At 41.2% G+C, this 27,263-nt stretch overlaps 3 protein-coding genes across 10 annotated transcripts in view; 1 reads left to right on the top strand and 2 right to left on the bottom strand.

Annotated features, from left to right (window-relative positions):
• Positions 1–13,628, bottom strand: part of mtus1a (microtubule associated tumor suppressor 1a) — a 25,104-nt gene extending 11,476 nt beyond the window's left edge. The window contains exons 1-6 of one of the 5 annotated variants that reach the window (XM_005916556.2): positions 13,497–13,628; positions 7,558–9,552; positions 7,182–7,404; positions 5,921–6,154; positions 4,576–4,668; positions 4,098–4,217 (exon numbers count right to left, since the gene is read on the bottom strand). In XM_005916556.2, the coding sequence (XP_005916618.1) occupies positions 4,098–4,217; positions 4,576–4,668; positions 5,921–6,154; positions 7,182–7,404; positions 7,558–9,435 (2,548 nt within the window). In that variant the 5' untranslated portion in view covers positions 9,436–9,552; positions 13,497–13,628. Of the gene's footprint in view, positions 1–2,540; positions 3,161–4,097; positions 4,218–4,575; positions 4,669–5,047; positions 5,888–5,920; positions 6,155–7,181; positions 7,405–7,557; positions 9,553–11,317; positions 11,816–13,496 lie in introns of those variants that run through there. The other 4 variants (XM_005916558.2, XM_042218445.1, XM_005916559.3 and 1 more) reach the window with 4 other exon arrangements.
• polr1d (RNA polymerase I and III subunit D) lies at positions 13,580–27,149 on the top strand. Of its 3 annotated transcripts, none has more exons than XM_005916566.3 (5): positions 13,580–13,713; positions 19,536–19,633; positions 20,045–20,121; positions 24,577–24,659; positions 26,537–26,778. In XM_005916566.3, exons 1-5 carry the CDS (start codon positions 13,684–13,686, stop codon positions 26,690–26,692), a joined length of 444 nt encoding a protein of 147 aa, XP_005916628.2. In that variant the 5' UTR covers positions 13,580–13,683; the 3' UTR covers positions 26,693–26,778. The 3 variants fall into 3 exon arrangements, with proteins under 3 accessions (XP_005916628.2, XP_014187378.1, XP_042074381.1); XM_014331892.2 differs by lacking the exons at positions 13,580–13,713; positions 26,537–26,778 and adding exons at positions 17,741–17,851; positions 26,785–27,149; XM_042218447.1 differs by lacking the exon at positions 13,580–13,713 and adding an exon at positions 17,741–17,851 and having other exon boundaries at positions 26,537–26,803.
• Positions 13,888–17,363, bottom strand: sybl1 (synaptobrevin-like 1). 2 transcript variants are annotated; one of them, XM_005916562.2, is made up of 8 exons: positions 17,042–17,363; positions 16,451–16,671; positions 16,208–16,265; positions 15,800–15,937; positions 15,560–15,650; positions 15,210–15,277; positions 14,970–15,062; positions 13,888–14,854 (listed from the first exon to the last, which is right to left on the bottom strand). In XM_005916562.2, the coding sequence occupies exons 2-8, from the start codon at positions 16,594–16,596 to the stop codon at positions 14,786–14,788; spliced, it is 663 nt and encodes a 220-aa protein (XP_005916624.1). In that variant the 5' UTR covers positions 16,597–16,671; positions 17,042–17,363; the 3' UTR covers positions 13,888–14,785. The 2 variants fall into 2 exon arrangements, with proteins under 2 accessions (XP_005916624.1, XP_005916623.1); XM_005916561.2 differs by having other exon boundaries at positions 16,451–16,629; positions 17,042–17,247.
• Positions 27,150–27,263: the final 114 nt, after the last annotated feature.

Genomic DNA, 27,263 nt, shown 5'->3' on the forward strand with positions numbered 1-27,263 from the left:
ATGCTAGCTCTTAAGAGACAGTTTCATAACATAGTAGTGAAAATAGCCTGGGACATATCAGGAATCCTAGCTTTAATGACTGGAATATACTGCTACTACATGCAGCTGCCTGTGGGACTCATTACTCTGGGACTAATTATCACGTTTCTGGGGTAAGCCTCCCTCAGGTTGATGTTTAGACATTGAACAATAGTCATGAAAGTCAGTAAAGTTGACCTTTTGGATATACATTTTTGAATTAAGTCACATTGATCTTGAACTTGTATGTAAGAGTGTCATTGTTGAGTCAAATGAAACATTATGATAGCAACTCATTCATTAATCAAATTTTGGAGGGATGAAATCGATGCAATCTTGCTTTGAGAAACTAGAGTTATATAAAAACAGATTCATCATTCTGCAGCCATAAAATGTTGGCGTCATAAAGACAGACTTGAGTTTTCAAAGCTCTGTATCCGGATATGCAGCTTACTTTACGGCTGCCAGAGTAAACTGTTCAGCACGAGCGTTGGGCACAGCCTTTAAGACAAACAAAACGCCTGTCTTGTTCTGCAACAACTACATGTGTTACAACTGTTAAGACATACTGCAGCATGGGCGCTGATTTAGCTCAGTGCGTTGAGCGGGCGACCACATGCCATACGGCTGAGAGCGGTCGGCCCGGGTTTGAGTCCGACCTGCGGCCTTTTGCTGCATGTCTTTGCCTCCCTCTCTCTGCCCCCGCTTTCCTGTCCTTTCTTCACTGAGGCTATCAAATAGCCAAAAAAAAGGACATACTGCATCATTCACGGAAAGATTCCAAATATTTAGATGTTTGGTTAGCAATTGTCACCATCGTGTAGCTGGAACCACAAGACTTGTGATCCTGACTAAGTTATGTTTATAAAAGACTGATGTTTGGGACTCAGATGATTCAAGACCATTCAAACATTTTTTCTGAAATAATAGAAATATGTAGTTAAAAAAACCAACACGTTTTTAAATTTCCAAGCTTTTGTTTTCAGTTTTAACGTCTTGCAAACATTCCGTCAGACTTCAGTGTCTACACTCTCTTTTTTGTAAACAAAGCTAAAACATGAAACACTTTTTGGCCAAGTATTTCAATATGGATTTTGTTCATAGTTCTGATATCTTTTTAATGTTGTACTAAATTGAATTGGAACTCTAAAAGTGTGTTGCATGTTTTGAACAAACCTAGCAGAGGTTTGTTTGAATTACACCGCCCTCTGCTGGCTGGAAACTAGAACAAATAGAGAACATCTCAACTTCACCAACATGTTATATAAACGTGCTTGTATAGAAGAGAAAAAAAAAAAGATTATCTACTGTATCATATGCTTCATACATTTACACATTTCAGGCTGTAAAACTATGTTTCAGTGAAGCATTCACTTTTCTCCTGTGATGACGACCCAGTGTAACACTAATACAAACTCAAAACATTAATTAAATATTCAAACATTAACGTATTGTCAGCGAGTCACTATTAAACCTTTCTACAATGCTTTACAAGCATCGTGTCACTTTTGCTTTACATAAACACACAAATCTGCACCCACATGACATTTAATTTCCTTTACATAAGCACATAATCGCCTTCTTTGTCTACTGCTCCATAGCAACACAGGACTTACAGCTATTCTCATCCAAGTGTCTAAATACAAAATAATGACAAGCTTCTCATTTCACTTCAGACTCAAAGAAGGATAACTGTACCACTCTAACTTCTATACTTAAACAGAGAGATTTAATGACTCCACAGCATTGTGCTCTGCTGGTGTGAGGAGATATCACATCATAGCACAAAGCATGATGGATGATGAGACCCCTCACAATCAGGGGCTTGTTACAGTTCTTGGCTAATACAGTAAGGGGCACAACTCTAATAGTATGATAATGAATGAAAATAAGAAAATGCACGAGTTTTAATACTTGTGAATCAGTGATACAGTAGCAGATTAGAACTTAAAAAAAGAAATGATACTATTTAATTACTAGAAGGATACAAAGTGCTTCCGAAATTGCTTCATAAAACAAATTTACCACATTTGAGAAAAACAAACAAACAAACAAACAAACAAAAAAAACGTACAAAAGCTTTAAGCAAACATGCAGTTCTACAATTACAACAAGACTGCCATGGAGTCACTTAGACATAAAGAACCAAAATAACCCCGGCACATTTGACTGAAACAAGAGTCATAGAAATCCCAGGAAGCATGAAAGGGAAGTGGGACATTTGGACACATCATCTATGCTTGAAGATAATATAAACAAACACTGAATGTCAAAGACTATTACAGCTTTTGGTTAAATCATTCTTCAATTTTTCCACTCCTAGCATACTTCAGCCCAGGGTCACATGCTTTGGAGCCATCTGTATTGCCAATTAGTATATAGCTAAAAATGGATTTCATAAACTGACACCACAGATCTACTTGAAAGGCAAACTGATTGGCTTAAATACAACAGCACAGAAACTGCTCAAAATGTCATAATAACACTGACAACAATATTTAACACCAAAACAACTGACAGACCTGCTTGGAAAACCACAGTGTTCTTCCTGCATCCTGAGAGCAGCTGAATATTTCGGAGTAAACCTTTGGCTGTCAGACGCACGTGGATGTTGGACAAGGAGAGCTTCGGCGACCATAACATCTCAAAAACAATGCAAAAGAGCCAAAGTCTTCAGCTAACAGTTTGATTTAAAAATCAAAAACCAGTTTCACGATTCAGATGGTTGGTGCTAGCTAAGGACCACGAGCTGTGGTGCCTCTCAGTGCATCATGCCTCAGGTAACAGCAGCACTGATGAGGTCTGATGGAAAATTACTAAATAAATCAATAAAAAGCAGTAGTAACAGCTACTCCACTGATATGGCCTTGAAAAAAGTGAGGGCACCCAGTTCGGCATGGCAGAAGTCCCAACTCAAAATTAATTCCCAGCTGTGAACAGTACATGGTCAAAGCCTGGCCATTGGTCGTGGCACAGTCTGAAAGACGTGATAAAGGCAGAATGGGGGGGAAGCAAAAATCTCTTAATCCTCTGTAAAGTCAGCCGTCAGCTTTTCACAAAAATACACAAATCTCCCAAAGTAAAGCAGCATCTCCAAGCTGGATGATGGCGGTGCTGTAGCACTGCCAGGATGCCAGGGGAGAGAGTAGAGGGGGTGGGGCTAGGGAGCATTAAAACGGGTGGGAGGAGCAAGCATGAGAACATCAGCCAATGGGAATTTGAAGTTGCCAAGGCATTACTCCATTTCCCTGTGTCCCTGGCAGTGGGATAGTAATAGATAACAGGAAGCTCATGGCAAGGTCAGTATGATGACAAACCAGGTTTAATTTAATGTGTGTTCCAGTTTAGCTTCTGCTCAAAGACACAATCCACTGACACCATAAAAGACAGCAAGAGATGAGAAGCCCTGAAATTTCAAGCACTGCGTATGAATCACAGCGAGCAACTCTCAAGTTAAAAGCTGGGTTGACTAATATGCCACACGTTCCTCGCAGCAGTGGAAATATGAAATTGTTAGTCATTAGTAGACAGCACACTAGCTTGTCTGCACAATTTGTTTGCCTGGTCTACGTTGTATTTATACTTACATATAGATTTCTTTAAATAGCAGCTAGATCAGTCGATAAGGCATGAGTGAGGACTGCTGTCCTAGGGGTGAGGAGGTCAATTATTAGAGAGGGGCTCAGAGTGGAGCTGCTACTGTTTCATATTGTAAGGAGCCAGCTGAGGTGGCTCAGCTATCTGACAAGGATGCCTCTGGGGCATCATGTTCGGGGCATGTACTACTGGGAAAAGGCCCCGGGGTAGAACCAGGGTACCCTGGGCGTGCTCCCCCTACGACTCAAACAGAAGCAATTGGATGGATTGATAGTTTAATAGGTCTATACATTTAGAAAATGAAAACTTCATCTGTTGCTGTTATACTTTAATAGTATATAATGCACTGTGTTAGTTTTGGTCCGCCACACTATCAAATGGAACAAAACCTACACCATGCTGGTGTTTAGTTTATACTTAGAAAATACAAACAAGGACTTTAAAAATTCTGTAAAATACAGAGAGAATAAAACGAGTCTTACCAGATCCAACCAGCGTTGATCGAGCAAGTTTTGCAGAAGCTGTCTTTAACAGAGGACCAATTATAGAATTGGATGCTCCTTTTCCAGTGGAAGCAGCAGACTTGTTTACCGTAGACAAAGCTGTTACAAGCAAAAGATCCAGGAGAGAAAAGAGGTTGGAGTTAATCTGACCCATAATGAAGGTGACACACTGCCTGCTGAGTGAATGACAACTGTGAAACACAAAACTAGTTTGAGGAGGAGACAGTTTAATTTAATCAAGACTAAACAGTGCTTATCAAGCATCGTTACCATACTATACAAACTTTAACAGATTAGGTCACATTTATGAAGGTCATTAAAAGATAGATTTAAAAAAAGAAAAAAAAGAATGTCCTGTTCAAAAAGTGATCAATTGTTATTCAAAGAAGGCTTAAATGTAATCACATTTTACAATGAAAGACTGCGATATGTGTGGCGTGTGGTAGTGTGATCCTACTTGGTCCAGTGTTTTTCCCAGAGGTCGAGATGAGCCTTGCTTTTAGTACCACAGATTTGAATGGGGTTGCTTTGTGTGCAACTCCTCCAGAAACTGTTGGAGGCATTAGAGACATACTGGTTAAATACCGCAATGTATGTCATGATGTTCTGGAAATTCACTGGGAATTAGTATAACAACCTTTGGCATCACTGGTAGTTTGTCAGAAAGTCATTTGAAGCCATTTAGAGACAAAGAATATTTTAGTTCTAGCATGTGCAATGTAGAATGTAACAATGTAAATTAAGTATTGGAAGAGTGTATTATAAGGAATGTTGATGACAAAATGACCAAAACAATAGCAAAAAGAACTGAATCTACAATTTTTAGCACGCCAAACAAACGGTTATGTCATCCAAATTGATAAGATCCCAAACAGTAAATAATTCACCATGGCAACCCCACTAATGAGTCAGCTGCCAGCCCAACTTACTTCTCCACAGATTTCTCTCTTTTCCATTAAATGCAGCTAACAAAGGGATGATGCAAAAGCGATAGGATCCAATGAGCAGGCAGGTCAAGAGAGTGAGGTCACAGCTGGATGCTGCACTGCCTTGTGTAAGTAAAGAAGAACTGTTGAAAACATGAGCTGGAAATTCCGTCCAGGTGCAGCTTCGAAGCCCAGTGTAGCCAGCCATTGGTTTTCAATCAAAAAACAGAAGAAACGCTCCTTTGAATCCACCTCAGACGGCATCAGTTGTAGTGTATGTCTGCTCTTTCTCCTCCAGGCAACACTTCGTGTGAACTAGAGTGGAATAGGAGCCGTTGCCATGACAACCAACAAGGGGGTCCCCGACTTAGACAAATATATTCTCTCAGCCAATCAGAGAGCTCTATGCTGTTGAGGATTTGGGAAGCTCAGATCAAAACATTGCTCCATCTATTCATGACATTCTGATTGGCTGTTCAGAACTCCAAAGCAGATAACCCTTACAATGAAGATCATTTTCCCAGTTTCCTGGGGTTCCGTTCATTCATTCAGCTTTATGTTTAACATGTTTCTACATCGTTTCAGAAGAAATCAGAAAAATCTATGTTTAAGATGTCAAGCACCTATAATCATAGCAGAGGTGGAGGATTGCAATCAGAGAAAGACTGCCCAAGGGGAGATTCCAATCCTAGCCAGGGCAAAGTAGGTCATCATCCTAGCCACATGTGTCCTTAAAAACCCTCCAATAAACATGATGGCTAATCCCAGAAACCAGTTCATAACTGTTTTTATACCTTTATATAACAGCATACTGGCACTATTTCTAGAAAGAATATCCTATTTCTAAAAGCGACAGAAAATTCTTATTAATCTCACCTTGTGTATTCCCAGAGTTTTGGGATAGCGCATGCTGAACACTGGTTTGAGTAAGGCTCCTAAAAGGCCCCAAAGTCCTTTGTGGTAGTTTACTAACAGGGGTGGACCGAGGACCTATAACAGAGGGCTGAGTGGGAGTTTGAGGAGGTTGTAGTCCATTGAACTGGGGCTCAATGTTGGCTGCTGAGGCAGATCCCAGGGATGGCTCTCCTATTGCCTGTGCTCTCTGACAGCCTGGGGAAGGAAATGAGGTCAGCAGCATGAACCTCTTTATTAAGGATAAGCTCACTAATACATATAAAGAGTCATGTTCTAGGTATTTTTGATGTGTCAGATCCAGATAAAAATAAGGATATTTTTAAAAGTTAAAGCTAAAACCACATTCAATTGCACAGAAACTAGAATGCGAAAGTGTGACTACTTTCAGTTTTAAGTCACTGAAACATAAGTTTGGGAACTTTGCAATCTTACCAACTCTAAATATTTAAAAAAAAAAAAATCAAACAATCCTAACAACAATCCATAAACAAAAATGCTGTAGCTCAATTTAAATTTAAAGCTGTGTGTACAGCTGACAAATGACAATGTCATTGGTCATGACATTTTACTGTGCTAAAGGTCCAACTGGTTTAAATATTGTCCTCCTTTCAAACCATTGCTAACCTCAAAAACTCCCTTTCCTTCCCCTACTTTCCAGTTTGCAGACTGCTTCCCATCAGATGAACAGTCTCTCTCCTTTCCTCAGGATTCATCTAACAATAGCGCTGAGCAAGCTGTCCATTTTTGACAAACACCTGAATAATTTGTGACAGACTTTGCTCAATGTCACCCTCTAGTGGAAATGAAATGTCATGACAACCTAGTATGAAAGCACATTGAAAAGTAATAAATTTGCAGTCATTACTTCTTGAAGTATTGGGTGAATATTATAAATATTTATAGTCCTGCTTTATCAGTTGGACTACATGCCCAACTTCCTGGAAAAAAAAAGAAAGAAAAGAAACTGTGGTGCTTTGAGCCAAAAGGTTAAAAAGGCCTGTTACACAATTCTGTTTACATAACATCGAAAAATCCAGTTAAGAAATCCCTAGGTTCTACTTTTACAAGGCATTGACTGTGGCCTCCTGTCTAGTATTTTAATGCATTTATAGGTGAACTTTGGCTTCCTCAAGACAATAAAGAATAACTTTTAACATTTCTGAACTGTTGCCACAGAACAAGTTCAACATAACAGGTTTAATCAAGCAAACATGACCCATACCTGTAATGCTCGTCTGCTTGGATTGAGGTTTCCCTACAGCTTTAGGGGTCCTGATTTCATTCATCCCCAGGGATCCCAGTCTCTGCCTGGCTGACAAAGTGGTTGGTCTGGGACTGGCAGGTGGAGGTTGTGAAAGTGGTGTTCTCCTAGCAAGTCTAGGGGATTGTCGCCAAGGTACACATCTAGTCTTACCATCATCCAAATGAGCTCTTGCTGACTCTGCCTGAAAAGAGAACAATTCTTCACATAGTCTGCAGGTCTTGTGCATTTGGCCCAGATGGACAACAACACACAAGAAAAAGCCCCCTGTAGCCCCCCCCCCCACCTCTGACACTCATACATATTCACCTTCAAAATCAATGCTCCATCTACTCACCACGAGGCTTATTTTCTTGACCTCTCTGGAGGAGTTTTGAGTAGGGTCCTCAGAGTGTATAGCCTGTTTATTCTGGGAAGAGCAGCTCAGGTTCTTTGCTTTGGTTTGTCTCTGGTGGGTCTTGGCTTTAGTAATGTTAAAACTAGCTGAGAACTTTAGAGTTGTTTGCTTCTCCTGAGGTGTCCTGGACGCTGATGATGAACTCTCAGATGAGCAGCGAGGCCATGTCTTGAAGACAGAAGACTTGTCCTGACCCAAAGATGAGCCTGATCTGGCCACAGCTTTGTTTGACACACCCTTCTTTGGAGTTGGTTTGGGGCCACTTTTACCCGGGGATTTTTCTAGGGATGAGAAGCTGCTCTGGCTGCAAGCGTGCTGTGCTGAGGTTTCGGATACTTGGCTGGAAGAGGGCCCCTCTGTTTGAAAGCTGGGTTTACTGCACTGGCCTGCTGGGGTTTCTCTGCTCTTGTCCTGGCCATCCACAGCAGTATGCTCACATGACCGTGTCACTGTTGATCCCAAATTAGCAGCTCCAGCATCCACTTCTAACTGTCCATCATTAAATATTTTACTGGTGGCAGAATCAGATGTAGTGCTACTTCTTCTCTTGGCAGGAAACATACCATTTGGGGTTCTTCTCAGGGATTCAGTACGTTTATTCCCCAAATTAACTTCTGGCACTGAGGTTTGCTGTGGATCTCTTGTTACGACTTTGGATTTTACATGACTAAAGTCAGGTTTGGGAAACCTTTTAATTTCTATTTTCTTAGCTTTTCTTGCTGTAGGTGGCAGTCCTGGGTCTAAACATTGTTTATTAGTGACAGATATTTGCTGCTGTTTAACAGGGTGACGTCCCGGGCTGCTCACATTTCTAATGCATGGAGACGAGGGGAGGCCGTTTATCTTGTTCTCAATGTTTTGCACCGGAGTGGAAGTGCAAACACCCTCATCAATTTCCTGCGTATTTGACAGAGTGGACACAAAGGTCTTGCCTTGTTCTGGTGTAAATGCCGCTGAAAATGGGGGCAAAGGTTCTGCTTCAGCACTGGTACAGTTTGCCTCTTTTCCACAGTCTGGAGAGGTTTCACAGATGAACGTTGTGAAAAGCCCCCGTTCATTCTCATTTGGCAAAGCTACAAAACAATTCGATGTTGCCATTTCATTTTCCTCATCGAGGAGCTCCTTGTTGTCTGCCTGAATGAAAGTCACACCAAGACAAGGATGGCCTGTGTTCTCCTCTGAGACTCTCTCTGCGGGTTTATTGCAGATGCCCAGAATAGTGGTCGACAGCAGGTTCGATACAGCAGGTGATTCTGGTCGACGTGCAGCTGGAGAGATGGATGATTCCTCAAGGGAAGAGACTAATAAGAGTGACTGGTCCTCCAGACAGAAACTATTGCTCCTCATTACCATTTCCCCAGAGCTCAGAGAGCAGCAGTCATTCTCATTGGATCCCCTCCAGGATGCCCCACATGAACTCTGAGACATTACAGTATTGTTACTTTCATCCCCTCTGTGCCTAATAAAATCCTCCACGTCTTCATTGCTCATGAGGCTCAAGTTTTGTTTCCAGAAATTAATGCCATCATTCACAGGTGTGGCAATGAAGGTTTGATTCAAGTTTGAAGTCACACCACAGAAGACATCCCCATGTGTTAAGGTGGTATTGTAAAGGTTATCCACAGGGGAGCACTGACTAAGGCGATGTTCGAGTACATTAATGTCAGCAGAGCTGCTGGCTCCTCTGACATTCATGTACGAAATACTACTGCTGGAGTCAGGTGACACAGGCGTGGATGGGTGAGTCTCAGATGAAAGGATCAGCTTTATGTCACTGTGAGGTGGAGGCACCATGCTTTCAGGTTGGTCGCTGGCCATGTTTAAGAATTCTGATGGGATTTTATTTCTTGTGTATCCTAAGTGCTGAACAGCTTCAGTTATGGGTTCAGCTGGCAGCACTTTAGCCCATTAAAATCTGATACCAGGGAAGGATTTCTGTAAAAGAGGAGAAAAAGAAACTATTTTGGTGAAAGCAGCACCATAGCCTGTCAATACATTTGTATGTTCAAAGAACAGCATAAAAGCACCAACATACACTGACCAGCCACTTCATTATGTACACCTGTTTAACTCCTCCATAAAGCAAATATCTAATAAACCAAGAAATTTGACAAATATTCTGAATTTCAACCTCAGCATCAGAGTGGGAATGAAAGGCGATGCAAGTGACTTTTAACGGGACATGATTGTTGATGCCAACTGTGGCAACAGTAACCCAAATAACTCATTACAACCAAGATAAGCAGAAGAGCAACTCTGAATACACAACTTATTGAACCTTGAAATAGAAAACAACAGACGATGCCACTAATGTCAGCTAAGAGCAGGAAACTGAATCTACAGCTCAGCAAAACTGGTGCGCCTGTGTGAACAACCAACAAAACAATTTGTAATCTTTTCAGCATGATGCATTTTATATTTAAACTGAGAACTGCATGAAAATATCACAGTCAGTGTTGATGTCTCTGTAGAATCATGATTTCAAAAATGGCTTCAATGCAAGGATGGACCAACTTTTAGGAGGGATGTTTTTACTCTGCCGTGGCTCATGTGAGAGTAAAAACATGAATGAACTGTCTCGGCAGCTTTGCTATGCACTGTTGTGTTTATCCAAGCAGGCTGGACAGCAGAGCACGCCAGCCACGACTACAAAATCCACTGGGGTACAGATGACAGGAAAAGCAGACATTGGGTCACCAACAACTTGAAAATGCACACACAAACAGCTTTTAGCATTGCTACTGCTTTTAAGAACAATTAACACTTGGATGTACACAAAGATAAAGTCAAACAGTCTACTAGCTACTTTTAAAAAACATCCTTACTGACTTTTTTTTACATTTTGTTTCCATCATTTTCATCCTTTTAATGGGAAAACATTGTTAACTTAAGTGCTCGCCACCCATTGTTGGGAAACAGCCTATAAGCCTTTGGCTTATTTGCGTATTTTAGTGCCAAGATATTTTGCAGCATTATGAAAACAATCCAGAAAAATGACCCTTTTCTTTCCCTGTGCAAAGACCTGGCTCTTCTTGAAGTATGACACAAGTTGGCAGTTGCACAGACACCTGCAGATTATACAGATTTTTCTTTTTTTAAATAAAAATATCTCAATCACCTTAAAAAAGGTTCAATGAAGTTACATTTATTCAAATAAAGCACTCTTTGAAATGGGAAATCCTATGATGACACATAGGATTGAACCCTCAAGAAGTCAAATCACAGCCTATTTCTTTGAAGAAACATGGCGTTATATCCATATCCTGCCTCACCTTTAATATCAGAGCTGAAAAAATTCCAACAGTTTCAGTGAATCTTATCAGCACGATCAGTGGTCAAAAACTCGATGAATGTGTTTGTTTAACAGGCAGAGAGAACACACCTTATTGTACATTGCAATCTCTACAATGAAGTATAATATATAGCCCTGACAAGCTGACGTGCACATTGAACTGTGGAAGTGCACCTTCAAGGCCAATGACAAAGAGCAGTTGTTTTGGTTGTTACAAATAAGCCTGGGCATGGCGTATTATGTAATGTGCTGACAACCTGACGATGTTTATGGGTAAATAAAACCAAGAGATTCAAGTTACAAGACACTGAGACAGTGAACAGAAATAAGGAAGAGTCAAAGAAGGAAGCACAACTGTGTACAAAGCTTTAAGGAGAGGTACTCGGCTACAGTATAAACTTTCAATACCTCCATTTGCATCCTCTGCATCCAGAGATTTAGAGTAAGAAAGAAAATATCTTTAGTCAGCTTTTAAGCTTACTGTATTGCACTTTTTGTAGCTCCATTCGCCTCGTTTTAGCCTTTCACAGACAATCCAATTACTACTTTCCTTGCAAAGTCCAAAATCCAGCCAGCTAAGCAGGCAATTGGCTGAGAGTCTATCGCCATCCCACCGCTCCTCTGTCCTCGTGTTCAGAATCAGCCGTGCATCAGTAACATCACAGTCTGAGTGAGAGTGCCCCCCCCCATGCAGTTGTTAGCTTCACTTCTTTCACTCCCTGAGGTAACGTGATTGTCCTGTAGGCCTGCTGCAGAAGTGGATCATCAATCCATCTAACCAGCTCCTGTCTCAGACAAACTCAGTAACTTAGCTTCACACTGCTCCGCCTGTGCAAGCATGCAAAGGTCCAGCTAGAGGCAGTGCTCACTGCAGAGGTTCATTCCCCAAGTTCACAAAAGGATCAAGTGAGGCAGAGAGCAACACGTTACCTTATCCATGCCGAGGGGAGTGGCCATGGGCTGCCAGACAGACTTGGCATTCACTGTTGCTAAGCAGCCAAAGTCCCTCTTTTATGAGGGAATGGATCAGGCGGCTTTTTTAGCAACGGATAAATGAAAAGTAGAGCAGAATGATGTGAGGCCTAGCAAGAGGAGAAAGTTGCGCTATGAACGTTTTTAACCGTACATCAGTATTGGAATTTGCATTCAAACTCACACAATGATGGCAAAACACAGTTTTCAGTCTGACAACATCATTCTTTGATGGCACAGCCAGCTTGACACCTGATCCTGAAATGACAACAGTGATGTGACACCAGAGACTGAGACCACCAAGACCCAAGCTATTTCTGCTTAATCTATACAAGGCCTGTGACCCGAGACACGGCAGTCCAATCTTGACTTGAGATGTAAATCATGGTATGGAGCACAGTTATTAACCCCGCTCTTGGTTTTAAGAGTCCTACAACTTTTAAATCCTGTTGAACTTGACATAAACATGATTGGAGCTTTTTAAAAACAACGAAAAACACTGGTCTTACATAACAATGCAAAAAGTTAAAAGCACTTTTAAAACACAAACATCGCAATGTGTTTGATTAAGGGATCCATTTAAGTGTCTCTGTTCTCCTTCAGAGCAATGTAGTGCAAGTTACTGCCTGCAAATTAAATTATACATTTAAAAGTTGGAGTGAGAGCAACAGAGCAATGCTTTTCTGTTCACGAAGCCCCTCGGGCACGGCATACAATGCCCCAAATGGCCTTTTCCTGGTTGACTGGATCATATCAGTATCACACAGAGAGTGGTTATGAGTAGCAGGACCAGCCATCAAAAGCCCAGTCACTGGACTGTCCAACACTAAAACAGCAAGCTCTGTTCAGGGAAAAAGGCTGGTCAGACAGCCCAGGGGAACAAAGTTAAACCAATGAGCCTGTGCAGTCTGCTCTCTTCAAAGCAATGAGCAAACACCAACTACACAGAGACATGTCCATACTCACAGAAAGCTACATGTGGCTGAAATTTTAACAACACTAAGTCCTACATTGTGCCAACTGAAAGTTTGTCATAAATTAACTTATTCAGGGGTTATCAAAAATAGGATGAATCCTGCTAGGTGGCGTTTAGAGAAGCACTATAATTCCCTGGCCCTTTCACACGGATGGTCATTAGTACAGCAACTTCTGATCAAAACATCTTCGACCCCTGAACCCGACGGATATCCATTCGTGTGTGAGGCCTCCTCCAGCAGTCACTCAGGTCTACAATTTTTTCAGGAGTAAACATAGGATGTTGCTACAAATAGCAAAGAAAAAGCTCATTGACGTCGCTGTGGGGTCTACGGTCTGTTAGCAGTTCTCCTCTGACTGTAGTTACAAAATGGTTCAGTATATACAAGGATTAACTTCAACGGCTGGCCAAAATGACCAAACAAAGAACGGTTGACAAACAAGCCGAGGCGTTTAGCGTTAACATTATTTTCTGTTGAAAACAGGTGTAATTTTCGATACCTTTAATTTTCTAATTACATATTTACAAAGAAGAAAAACAAAAACTTTTTTTTACATTCTCTCCACCTTTTAAATCATACTGTAGGCAAGTGAGTTCATAAAAAGTACTTTCACAGAAATGTCAAAACTTGCTAGCTACCTGTCACAGGGGCGAGCAGCAGCGACGGGAGCGAGCGCTCGAGGATTCGGTGGGCAGTCGGTTCCACGTGCTCGTTTCTCGCCTTTTCACTGTATTTTCGTCGTGGAAAACTTCACGGTGTCACGTGTTTCACCGTGCCAGAGTTCAACTATCAACAGGGAGGAGTGATTGAAGAAGAGTTGTTTACATGAACTTTGACCTCTGGGAGACACCGACGGTGAGTTGGTCATATTTCTCACATAATTAGTTGTAAAATAAAAATAAACGTATTCCGTGCATGTGCTATTTACCTAGGATCAATACACACCGATACATTCAGTTAGCCTTTTTAAAATGAATACATGTCACAAAACCCTTTTGTCCTTTCCTGGTTTAGAGGCAAATCACTCAGTTCCATCAGAATGTATTTATTTTAAATGAGGATGTACAATTATTACATAATGATCATCAGCCATATGATGTCAGGAAGCAAATCTATGTACAACATAATATAAAAAAAAGTGCATTTTGTTAACAGAAAGAAAACTTGGGCACACTGAACCTCAAAGAGGGAGGTAAAAGGTGAAGGGAAGCCTCAACTCCACAGGCAGAAATCACACTTGCTTTAAAACAACCATTCTTCATCAATCAAATGTACAATATTTATTTTTATGATCATACAGGGTATTTCACAACATTAACCTTAGAAGATACAACTGTGCTAAGTGATAAAACTTATCAGAAAGTCTGTATACTGCATCAGTTTAGTCAACAATGTGTTTAAAGTTCTTCAACAGAGGCCCATACACTACACCCTCGTGATACATTTAAAACATGTTACCCACATACTCTGTTGGCATCCAAGATTAAACAGGACACTCACAAATCAAACTTTGCTACCTTTGTAGTTAAATCTATATGGATTAATTACACAGGCAGGTGCAGGACAGTATAGTAACTGATACATCAGCCAACCGAGTGCATGAGACAAGATGAATGCACCAGACTAACATAAGACAAGACCATTGTTCCACATCAGTTTTAGGCCACGTGGCTGCTGTCCATTAGTGTGGGTATGAGGTGGGACTCCAGGTCCAGAAGGCATATAAATGTGCACTGTCAAAGTCAGGGTGAGAAAGGAGGTGGGAGGAGGAGGAGCAAATAGTTTTCCAGCTCTTCTGAAGCCAAAGGAGTAAAAAGCAAGGAACGTGGTATTTTCTACTGTGTCCACTGGCAAGCAGAGTTAAACAGGCACTTCTCCCCTTTGTCCCTTTTCCTTCATCTCCCTCTCTTCTGTCCCCGCTCTCTTCTCATTGTTTGACACACGTGGGCCAGTTGAGACCTCCACAGGCAGCAGAGACAATAATGTAAATCACCACCTGAAAAAGAGCACAGACAGAGTTCACTTCCTTCACAACTGCTGCACTAAATAAGGCACAGAGAAGCCAAGCTCAATGCACTACTTGTTTTCATCATCTCTGTGTCTGTACTCACAAGGGCAACCAGCACAATGACTAGAGTCAGCTTGAGGTTCTTCATGCACATGGCTCGTGTAAGGTTACGGCTTGTGGTCTTAAATGTGACTGACTGAAGGAGGAGGAGGAAAAAAAATGTAATCAGTAACAATATCTGTTGTTTAATAGACTGCAGTTGCAGTATATACTTAATGACAAATGTTATGCATCAGAAAATAAGTAGAAGCAACAGAGCCTAATCAGTTGTAGTTAAACTCACTGCATCAACCAGGTTTTCTGTCTTGTCAATCAGCAGCTCCAGCTTTTCTCCTCTCTGAGCTACCAAGTCTGTAAAAATATAAATGCAAACAGTGAATTTAGTGTGAATACACATAATACAATACATATGAGTAATTCACTAAACACAGCACATCATGCATCGTAAGTGAGGTAGTCGCTCATGATATAACACTTCACTCATTTAAAGTCACACCACACACCAGTCAAACATTACAGGTTTTATCTAACTTGGTTTATTAGAGTTTTAGTCAATGTTTTTCCATCTCAGAGCCTTGTTTGTTTATTTATTTATGAATAAATACAAAATGAGGAAATTAAAGAGATGCTCACCTATGTTGCGGACCATGATGCCCTTCAGGTCGTCCACTTGCATCTGAGTCTCAGTGACACGATCGGGTCCACGTGGATCTGAGTGGTGTTTCTGCAAAGAAAAGGAACACGTCACACTTCTTCACGTCTTCTTCCGTTTCTTTTTTTTTTCTTCTTCTTTTAAACCACAGAAATATTAGGACATCACAGTGCAGTAACAGGAAACGTTGCTTGGTACATTCAGGCTTTCATCATACACACCATTTGAGCTGCCATTGTAGAGGAGAACTCGCTGTTCATGGCATAAGGTAGGGCTGTTTGTGCTCGTGAGCCATATGTTGTCTGGAAACGCTTCTTCACTTCACTGAGGAAGGTGAATGCACGTGACCTCTCAAAGTCCTTTAGAAGATGAGAGTCAAATAGGTTTATAAGAAGTTGCATACAATAAATTGTGGCTGCCTCAAAACCCTATCTCATCTTTAGCAACAGCAGTAATGCTAGGTTTTCTACAATAACACAAGACATGTGTCCATTTCCTACAGTGGCTGGGTCGTTTATATTTATTTTTATACTAATTCAGGTTCTTAAAATACATTCATAACATCTACAAATGGTCTACTGCAAATCCAAACCCCGACAAAAATATATGACTGTCAAATATATACTTACGTCGTCCGTGATGCACAGGTATATGATTCTGTCATGGCAGATGTAATGAAACAGATAGCTAAAAATAAAGCAGAAGGGTTAATCATTAGATGAGAGGTGTTTTATACAGTAGGGCTGTTTTTCCTACAGTTTTTACAAGGAATGAACTCTGTGGTATTTTATCACATGACACCGCCGTAGGCACTGTCTCTAACAGGATGTAAACTGCCAACTGGGGATGACACAGGCCGCACACGCCCTTACCTGCCATGGCTGTATGTCAGTTTGTTGTTCTCTGAGGGAATTTTAGCTAAAATCTGCTCAGTAACTTCCAGGAAGTTACCCCCACACCATGCATGCTTGGCAAGAATAGTGGTTCCTCGAGCCACCACAGCAAACAGGATTGCCATGGCAACAGCTGGGTTTTCACCTTTATTACCACCCTGGAGGTAGAAGGACAAGGAAGGCGAGTTGTTACTGCTGAGCTGGGGGGGGAAACACCCAAACGATAATGATTAGGGAAGAATAATTCTTGTGAAACAGCCAAAAATAGTTACAGATAACAGGAAGAAGGAAATAAAATGACATGTGAACAGGTGTAACTAAGAAATGCAAATACTGCGATTAGAACGCCGTAGGACAATTCCCAATCATGAACAGGTTGTCATGCTAGAGTAAAATGTCAGCTAAACCTAGATGAACCAAAATTTGCGAAACAACAAGCTAGCTAACACTGTTGTTGACCATTAAACCTATATTAGCGTCAGAAAGGTAGTTAGCCACTTGACGCCATGTCGGTTGTTTTTAGCTACTGAGCTAACGTACGTAATAGTCACATAACATCATATTCAGTACCTGGATGTCTCAACGACGATTAAAGTGGCTCATTTAGCGCAAAATTCCCACATTTAAAGACGTTTCAGTTGCTAGTTGGCTAATCCTTTTCGAGTGACTTCTGCCTGCTTCGCAAATCGTCCACACAGGAAACACATTCATACGCGTGCTGGGGAGTGTAGTTCCTACCGCATTTCAGGCTCTATGTGCTTAACGTCGTTGTTTCCCTTTTGGAACTACATTTTTTTTTTACCCCCAGTTACATATTACGTAGTTCCGTCGTCACGTCTTCGTATAAACAACTTGTTATAGAAGGGGCGCGAATTTCGCCCCTGTTACAGTCTTCCAGGCGACTTGAACGCTAGGATAACGCTTTCCCCTGCAGCTAGAGATGTGACAAAACTTACCACTGTTAATTGCTGAACAGGTTAGCTTTTATTAAAATAAATATTTATTAGGTAAGTATTAAAAATCACTATTTGTTTAAGTAAACATGTTATGTTATTAAGCATCCAGGCACAACAATAATATAAAATTTAAGCCATAATCACGCTGCAGAGTAGCCAAACGACGCGTTTGACAAATATTCTACCAACCACAGAGCTGCGTCACTTTAAATGAAAATTATCTGATAATTTGATCATTTATGGCTACAATCATACATATGTTACCAAAACATTGAGGTAAATTCCAGTCGTATTGAACTTTCCTTTGCCTGTCAAACTAGATTCAGGGCTAAAGAGCACAGAACTAAACCTTACTCTGTTGACGGATGCAGTGGGAAAGTGAAGCATGGCCGGGGAAGGAGAAAAGAAAGCAGTACTAGAAATGGTAAAAAGCGAAAATCGTGTGTGGTTTGATGGTGTGCGCGGTTGGATGGGTTCGTCTTTATTTTCTCCAGGTCGGATCGATTAACTAAAGAAGCAAATGACAGCGATTTGACCGCCTGTGTGCTCCTCACGTGGGTAGCTAGTGACTAGCAGTGAATAAACTTAAACGGCGTTAATCTAACTTAAGTATACGCTAAAATCTGTCTTTTTGAAGCATTACCAGCACCGGAGACAAACAGTAATTTGGAACATGAGGGTACCTACTTGTTTAATTTAGATGCGGATTTGTCTCAGTCCACGGGTACCTAACAGTATCTCCACTAGGGGGCAGTAGTTAAACAGTGTTCATGTCCTATGAAGATAAACGCCATAAGTATTTGGAAAGTGATGTATTTTTCTTAATTTTCCTACCTCAGATGATGTGAAATAAAGATGCCAATTAAAAATGAAATATGAAGCTTCAGGTTTAATTCAAGTGGGGGTTAAAAGTATTGCTTTAACTACCTTGGAAGGGGATAATATGATAAGAGGGGAAGTACCTCATCATCTTTGGTGAAGACATTGTTATTGCATGGGCATGTGTGGATGCCGGTATAACTGGATCATTGGTTTTTATTGATGATGTGAGTGCTGATAGAAGGAGCAGGATGTACTGTGAAGCGTACAGGGAGTACTCTCTGCTCAGATTCAGCCAAAGTGCTTTAGAACTGATAAGACGATGCTTTCAGTGCACCGTCTTATCCGCAGACGGAAAGGAATCCAAGAGTTTCCTAAAGCAAAGACATGAAATATTCCTGAATGGTCAAATCAGAGCTCAGCCCAGCAGAGCATGGTTTTCAGTTACTGATGAAGACAAAACTGAAAGCAGAGAGAGTCACAAACAAACGGCAGCTAAAGACGGCCGCAGTGAAGGCCTGCATGCCTTCGCAGTTGTAAAAATGTGGGTTGTCGTGTAAAAATGGCTGCAATTCTTTGATGGTTTTCCATAAAGAAAGCAAAAACTTGAAAATAATGAAGTTATTTAAAAAAAAGACTCTTAAGAGCTAAAAAGTTCCGGCTTACTCTAAACAGCAAACTATTGTTTCTCCTGTTGAGAATGGATATCCCTAACATGGTCAAGTCAGGCACTTTAAATACGCTCTAGCTGCTCCAGTGCAGATCTTCACTTTGTGAATGGTGGCCAATCAGATGAAGGCTGGCCTAAAAGAAGGAGGAATGGGGTAACATTGTGTGTTTTAGATGTTTGATAAAGTTTATGAGGCCTGAGTTTAAAAATAAGAACATTTACTGTGACCCAAACAAAGAGTCCAATGAGCAAAATATGGAGCTGGAAATGTGCACAGTAGGTCCACCTTTGTTGTTAAAACACTTGAATTAAAGCTCCAAGTCACATCTTGATTTTTCTTTTTCTCTTAGATTTCACATCCACTGTGCTGGCGTACAGAGGCAAAAAAAATCAAATAAAATCATGTCCTTTCTCAAATACTCTTGGACCCAACTGTGCATGCAATCAGTGTCTGCTTCTATTTGCATCTGTAACTCTGTATGTTTTGAATATTTTGGAAGTGCATAATGAGCGTGAGCGGCTCGCCCACTCACTAATCTCAGAGGAGGAAGCTGGTGTAATGTTTCTCTTCCATGTTGGCTGTGCGATGTTTTAAGAATGGACTTTTTTTGCGTTCTAGGTCCAGGCCGACGGGGCAGATGAGGGCTGTGTGACTTTTGTGCTGCACGACGAGGACCATACGTTAGGGAACTCCCTCAGATACATGATCATGAAGAAGTGAGCGTTTTTGTGTTGGTTTTTTCCCCCTTTGAACTCAGCATGGTCACCGTTGTGTTTTCTTTTTTTCTTTTTATATTTCAAATCGCTTCCCACACATGTGGCTTATTTGACATTCAAACTGAAGCTTGACGGCTGTTATCTGTAGTAAGACTCCAGCTAGAAGGGACTTTCCTCGCTTTCCAGCTTATAGACAATAATAAGATAATCATTTTATTTTATGACAGTGTTATCAAAAGGAAGCATGTGATTTCTCCTCTTCCCTGTTTTTGGGGCTCTCTTGTCATCCTGCCAGGAGAGGGTCTGCTAATCTAAAAAAATATAGTCATTACCAGTCTTTTTTTTTTTAAGCACAACTCTGAGAATGCTCGCAAACCTCAGCTTCATTTTCCCACTTTTCTCTTTTGCCAGTGCGGATGTGGAGTTTTGCGGCTACACCATCACCCACCCGTCAGAGAGCAAGATCAACTTTCGCATTCAGACACGAGGTGAGAGACGTCTCTGTTAATACACACGGCTCCGTATGGCTGTGTTTATTGGTAATAAAGGTTTTCAGGCAGCGTTGCAAGGTAAAAAGGCTGATCACGATATACTGCAAATAATAACACACGCACCCTAATTTTGAGAGCAATAATCACTTGCACCGTTGCCAAAAAAAAAAATCTGTCATCCGCTTTCACAAAGGATAAGAGCAGCCCTGTCACATGAAAGGACTCGGCGAGACTGAGAAAACAGCTTGTTTTTGTTGTTGAACCAAGTTTCTGGTTGCCTGGAGGTTTCTTTTTTTTTCTTCACGGCTTCAATACAGCTAGACCCGATTACCTTCAAGGCACAAGGAGAAATAAAAAAATACTCCCCCTCTTTTTCACTGCGCTTTCGGGCATCAGATCGCCCTTTGAAATGATCTGTATTTATTTTGGTTGTTAAATTTCTCCACCAAGACCGCAATCACAACGCTGGATTGAGGTCATCTGTGTCAGTTGAGGGGGCCAGGAGGGCCGCAGCATTCTTTTCGTTTGTTTTTTAATGCCACATCTTTTTTTGGTTAATCGCTTAGATTATCAAAACAAGATAGTCAAGCGCAGCGACATAAAAAATTGACAGCTTGGTTTCAACAGCAGCCAACAAATGCATATTCAGTTAATGATCAATGACACAACCCTGAATTGTTTCCGTTTTTTGTGCACTTGCACAGTCGCTCATGACGAACATTCATTTCCTATATCCCGGTTTTGTGTCGTTGTATATTTAGTTTAGCATAAGAAAAAGGGAAATATTCTTTTAACCAGGCCTCAGTTCAGTTTTTCCTTTGACTTTTTCAATCAGGTGTTCTATTCATGTTTTAATGTGATTTTATGTAAAGCTGTCCATGTATTAGTTCCCACTTTTACTATTTCTATTCCAGATTTTGGCACACGTATACGGGGGGGGGGGGGTAATTATTAGGTCTCCAGCTGAATATACAAACTTTTTAACAAACAAATAAACTGTCTCTAATTTTATGGCAGCTTTATTTAAATGGAAAGAGACAGAATATCAACCAAACATCCAGAAAAGATGAAAGTTGTGGGTTGATTTGCTGGTGTTCTGGCTGAGGGAAGGAAGGAACAGGCCAGAATTCTGGCTGAGGGAAGGAGTAGGCCAGAATTCTGGCTGAGGGAAGGAACAGGCCAGAATTTTATGGTACATAGCTTCGCCCTCTGGCCACTCATTGCAGTGAAGTCGTCCTGTACCTTTACCAGAAAAACAGCCCCAAATCATAGTTTTTCCACCTCCATGCTTGACTGTGCGGATGGTGTTCTTTGGGTCAAACTCAGCATTTCTCTTCTTTTAAAACACATCAGGTAGAGTTGGTGAAGCCAGAGAGTTAGATGTTTGTTTCATCTGAACGCAGGCGTTTCTCCCAAACCTTCTCTGAATCATTTAAATGTTCACTGGCAAACTTAAGACAGGCCTTCTTGAGCAGGGAGAGCTTGTGGGTGTTGCAAGATTTCAATCTGTGACTACATAGTGTGTTACCAGTGGTGTACTTGGGGTTTGTGATCCCAGCTGCCATAAGGTCATTGAGAAGCTTTAGTTTGGGGCTTATCCACCGTCTTTTTTTCCCTCACCCATGAGGTAAGATCTTGCACGGAGATTCAAACTGAGGGCGATTGATGGTCATTTTATATTCTCCATTTGTGAATAACTGCACCTTCTCACCAAGCTTGTTCTTGAGGAGGTTGCAATGGAAAAAATTGAAAATATATGTGTTTTATACACGTATTAAGATCAAGACGTCTGTAATTGATTGCAGCCAGAATTATGGCTGGGTTGTACCGAGTCAAATTAGGACTGCAGCTAACGATTATTTTAGTAGCCGAGTATTCCTTTGATTAATCCATTTATTAATCAAAGGAATCAGATCAAAATAAATAAACATTTTTAAATGTTTTCTTTTGTATCTTTGAAGTCACATCCTACACATGTGGCTTATTTGACGTACAAAGGGTATGAGTGAAGCTTGACGGCTGTTATCTGTAGTAAGACTCTAACTGGAAGGGACTTTCCTCGCTTTCCAGCTCATAGATAATAATATGATAAACATTTTATTTTATGACAGTGTCATCAAAAGGAAGCATGTGATTTGTCTCTCTTTAAAACACAGGTGTTTTAATGGTAAATGGTCTGTATTTGTATAGCACTTTTACTAGTCCCTAAGGACCCCAAAGCGCTTTACATATCCAGTCATCCACCCATTCACACACTGGTGATGGCAGCTACATTGTAGCCACAGCCACCCTGGGGCGCACTGACAGAGGCGAGGCTGCCGGACACTGGCGCCACCGGGCCCTCTGACCACCACCAGTAGGCAACGGGTGAAGTGTCTTGCCCAAGGACACAACGACCGAGACTGTCCTAGCTGGGGCTCAAACCGGCAACCTTTCGATTACAAGGCGACCTCCCAACTCTTGAGCCACGAACTGCTCATTGCTTTTAGTAGTTTAAGTGCGTACTATATCTGTCAAAAATTACACACTGGCTCTCGTAGATTAGCAGGAAGAGTTCTGACAGTATTGTATCACCTGGATGAGCTAGATTTAGCTTGTGTGTGTGTCTGCATGTTTAAGTGCTGGTGAACAAGTGAGTACGTGTGACTGGAATGAGGACACGCGAGCATGTCAGCAGTCTCTGTGACAGCGTTTTAGGGCTTCAACGATTCATCGAGTAACTAGATTCTAAAAAAAACAACAACCCTGTTTTGTTTACTTCAATGCTTCGTTTAATGTGCAATTCTGTAACGATCACATGTCACAGTGTAAACACGAGCGTTTCACCGACTAAAAACAGATGAGCAGTGATAAGAGCGCACATATCAATAAAAACTGTTGCACAAAGTTGTCCCTGTTTATTGTGGCGCCACAGAAGAGCACGGTGAAGAACGAAGAGGCAGAGCTGTTACCTAAATGCTGAGCTCAGGCGAAGTGAAAGTTGGCTCTTTTTAACGTATGAAACAGAAACGTTTGTTTCCGTGAAGAAAAGGGAACTTTGTAGCTGCTCCCATCCATGTTTTAAACATCAAACATCTACATTAAAGCCACAGAACTTACATTAAAATATGCAGATGAACTGCTAACTTGGTCTGATATGATGTTTAAATCGGGCAGGTTGCTGAAGGCAAGTATAATATACTTTTAGATTAATCTAATTCTACAAAATAATGTTACTAAAGCCCTGAAATAAATATGGTGTAGACTTTAGACTCAGTCCTGCTTGTTGCAGGTATTGCTGCCATATAAAATAGGATCGCTGTTGTGTTATCAATCTGTTTGTTGAAAAACTGCTATTTTCTTCACACAGGTGCTCCTATCTCCTACGTTTCTATTTAAGGTCTTTTTTTAATCATAGATGTGGGCGAAACACTCAGAACAGCCTAGATCAAAGACTTATTACACAAATCCATTTATAACTTGGCTGTAATGTGTGTCTTCAGTATCTTTATTAAGATAAAACTACGATAAAATTAGAGACTGTTTATTTCTTTGGAAGTGAACAAACGTAATAATCCCAGCAGGTCATCAAATAATTATTTTCTCAACTGTGTGCAACTCTGAAACAAGGTTTTATTATTATTTTTTAGCTCTTCCTCCTTTAAGGCACACCTACCTTTAGCTTTCTTCTGATTGGCCGGCCATTGCAAACAAAAGAATTAAACGAGGAGAGTTTTTTAAGCTCATAGCAAGAGCTGTGCACCTGAGAAAACCTGTCAAAGACTCAGGAGCACAAAACAACTTTTGGCTTACAGCGATTGCTGGTACATACATGGACCTCATTATTTACAACAGGAGTATCCACCACTGTAAAAGTATATATAACAGGAAATAAGGAACAGCACAGTCAGTCCCCCATATGGTGAATATCCTACAAGGATCAGGTCATGTGACTGTGGGGGAAATGTCCAGGATTCCTTGGTTTTCTTTGGCCCTCGAGTAGTTCTCGCAAAGCTTCGAGGCGTGTTTGGGCTCGTTATTTCTGCAGCAGAATTAATCTTTCCCCATCGAGATGCCGACCAGAGCGCGTAGCGTGCCTACAAGCCATCGTCGGTGAGGGTGCAGTCAGTTCATTGGCAGAGTTTCTCTGTAGCGCTCACAATGCATCGCTTGCAGGTGTGGCGTTTGTTTCGACACTTGAAATATCAAATTGGGCAAGACAAAACGATCCCACGTTGCAAATGTGGTTGATGCGTGCTTCTCATCTCTTAACAGCGCTGGTGACCCTTGTCAATAATAAATTTGTGTAGAGCGTCCGCTTTTGTGCTCATCATGGGCGCACGATGACTCACAGCGCTAAATGAAACCCAGAGACGAGTGGCTAACAGAGTGCCTACATCTTCTGCGGTTGTTTTTGCTCTGTTTGTGCTGTCGGTGGTGGTTTTCGTCAGAAGTATCTGCTATCTGCTTCAGGGGGAATTCCAGCCGCAGAGCCGCTGCGGAGAGGCCTGAACGAGCTCAGCGATGTTTGTCAACATGTTCTCAACACATTTCAGGTAAGCATGTGTGACTGTTCTGTACACAACATGTGTCTTACATAGAAAAATGACCCGGGGTGCGTTCCAGAAAACAGGTTTGATAAACTCTGAGAATCACCTTGAACTCTTTACTCTGAGACAGGAAAGTCTGAGTTTGTGGTTTCAGCACAGCTGGTCAGAATTGGTTTAATCAGCTCTAATTTAAGCGTGTGCGTGGGGAATGGGGGGGAAAAGCCATCATCAGTGGAGGGCAGATAACTTGTTTTCCCTATTGTGACGGCTCAAGTATAAATGCACGGTCCCTTTGGACCACAGCGATTATCTCGTAAAACACGAATGGAGATGTCATTCGACATGATCCAGTCAATCATCATTTACGCATCCTAAATTTCCCTTAATTGATGACAGAGCTGGAATCTTGCAGAAATCCCAGCCTACGGTCATGTCTGCATGTTATCTCCTGATTAACTAAATCAGCCACAGTGCCTTGAGAGCAATCTCCTCGCTAGCTTTATTAGTCTAATTTCATTATAAACAAGCATGCACCTGCCTATACTCATATGATTTCTGAAAATAGAACTTCTATCGACTTGTGATTCGAGCACATAAATGACTGAGGAATAAGTGCTTGAGGCCTCGTGTCATGAGCAGTAAATTCCACAGTTATGGAATCATTTCTTTTTTTCTATTTTGATGAGAGAGGAGGCTTCATGTCCAGCTCGGTCTGGGTGGAGCTGCTCCTGCTACTATACGCTGAAGCTGTCGCTGAATGTGCCTGCCAGTGATTGGTCAGAACACAGAGACCTAAATTAACCTCCTAGGACCTGGCGTCCACATATGTGGGCATCACATTTTGGGTTATTTAGACCAAAATACTCAATTTTGCTCAACAAGGGCCTGATATCCACTTACAAGGACATTATACTGCTACTGTCCTATCGAAATTTTAAACGAATATCCTCATATGTGGATCTCATTTTTTTAGAAACAAAAATCAGGTAAAAAAAAAAATCTGGCAATTCTTTGTTTTTACATTCATCTGGCCCCAATCAGCCCAAATATCAAAGAGAAATCAAAAATGCATGCCGTGGAAGAGTTCGGTTCTTGGGAGGTTAAACCATTAAAGGTAATTAGAGTGGACAGTACTGGACTGATAGGGCAGCGGTGCAGTGAATAGCGCTGTCCCCTCACAGCAGCGAGGTCCTGGGTCTGACCCCGCTGATAGTGAACCGGCTTTTCTTCGTGGAGTTTGCATGGGTTCCTCCAGAGTCCAAAAACATGCATATTAGGCCACTTAGGGATTCTAAATTTGTGTGAATGTCACTGTAAATTGTTCTTTATGTCTTCGTATTGGCTCTACAATAGCCTGCTAACCTGACAGAGTCTACCCTACGTTTCAGGGTATAGCTGGGATAGGCTCCACTCCCTCTGCAACCCTGCATTGGACAAAAGGTTGTGAAAATTGATGGATGGAAGCTGGTTATTGGTTGTTGAGCTGTGGAAGTTTCAGCTTGACCTTTTTGGCTACCTGTTGAAACAAATGCAGCAACACTGTCAACTTCATGCATGCTGAACACCAACTTGTCTGGTTTCCATGAGACTGGACAAGTTGAAGTTCTGAAAACGTGGTTGTTTTTTTTCTTTCCATTTGTTTTCATGTGTTCTTTGTTCCTCCACACAACTTAAAAGATTTACTAACGCCCACGCAAATTGCTTTTGGCGTTAAAAAATGCACTGTGGTATTTACAAAGAGAGCACAGATTGCACGTAAGAGGTGGAACCTCAAAGACTTTTATGAATGATCTCTGAGAGTTCCTTTATCACAGTGCAAAATATAGAGAGGAGAATATTCAAACCAAGCGTTAGCAGCTGCCAACAATTTCTTCCTACCGCAGGGTCTCTTCCCATCACAGGAGTCCTGCGCAGAAGCTGACCTGGTGCTCTCATTTCTAAACTGGGGAAAGCAACAAGAAGCCAACCTGAATTTCCATGCACGTAACAGGACAGAGAAAGAAACCCTGGGCGTTCTAGCAAACAGTAATTTTAAGTGAAAGGACAGTCAGCTGACTTTAATTAAATGTGACACTCCCACATGCTGCCTGAAATCCACCTCTGACGTGGACGTTCTTTAAATTTGTTCCAGGCAAGAGTTAATGAGTTCAAAGAAAGACAAGAGCAACCCATGGAATGAACGGCGTTTGGCACGAGGGACAGCGAGGGAGTCGGAGACACCAGTTCTGCATCCACACCATGAAAATGAGTTACCTGGACATTTCTACTTTTTTTTCGTATTATTTAAATATACATACTAGGGAGCAGGAGGAATGGCAAGTTCTCCGATTCCTGAACACAGTCTGTATCAGTTTCAAACATCTGTGCAGCTTTTGTATTTGTAGTATTTTCAAATTGATTAATGATGATAAATGTGAATACGTTTTGTGTTTATCATTCCCTGAATGCTGGAATGATGATTGAAACAAATATAAAACATTAAACTCTTAAAGACTTTGAGTTTTCCTTTTTTATGCCATGGATTTCACATTATTATTATTATTTTTTCCTTCATAGGGAGACGGTTTTCACGGATGTCCAGATCTAAATGTTGTTTTTCCCTAGATTGCT

Source organism: Haplochromis burtoni, unplaced genomic scaffold (assembly GCF_018398535.1).
Source record: "Haplochromis burtoni strain Fernald_Lab_line unplaced genomic scaffold, NCSU_Asbu1 Contig_19, whole genome shotgun sequence".
Lineage (NCBI taxonomy): Eukaryota > Metazoa > Chordata > Actinopteri > Cichliformes > Cichlidae > Haplochromis > Haplochromis burtoni.

Coding starts and splice junctions, on each gene's coding strand:
- sybl1 (XM_005916562.2), bottom strand. CDS start 16,596: ATGGCAATCCTGTTTGCTGTGGTGGCTCGAGGAACCACTATTCTTGCC. Junction 15,938..16,207: donor ACCTGTGCATCACGGACGAC/GTAAGTATATAT, acceptor CATCTTCTAAAG/GACTTTGAGAGGTCACGTGC. Junction 15,278..15,559: donor CATCATGGTCCGCAACATAG/GTGAGCATCTCT, acceptor ATATTTTTACAG/ACTTGGTAGCTCAGAGAGGA.
- polr1d (XM_042218447.1), top strand. CDS start 17,813: ATGGCCGGGGAAGGAGAAAAGAAAGCAGTACTAGAAATG. Junction 20,122..24,576: donor CTTTCGCATTCAGACACGAG/GTGAGAGACGTC, acceptor TATCTGCTTCAG/GGGGAATTCCAGCCGCAGAG. Junction 24,660..26,536: donor ATGTTCTCAACACATTTCAG/GTAAGCATGTGT, acceptor TTCCTACCGCAG/GGTCTCTTCCCATCACAGGA.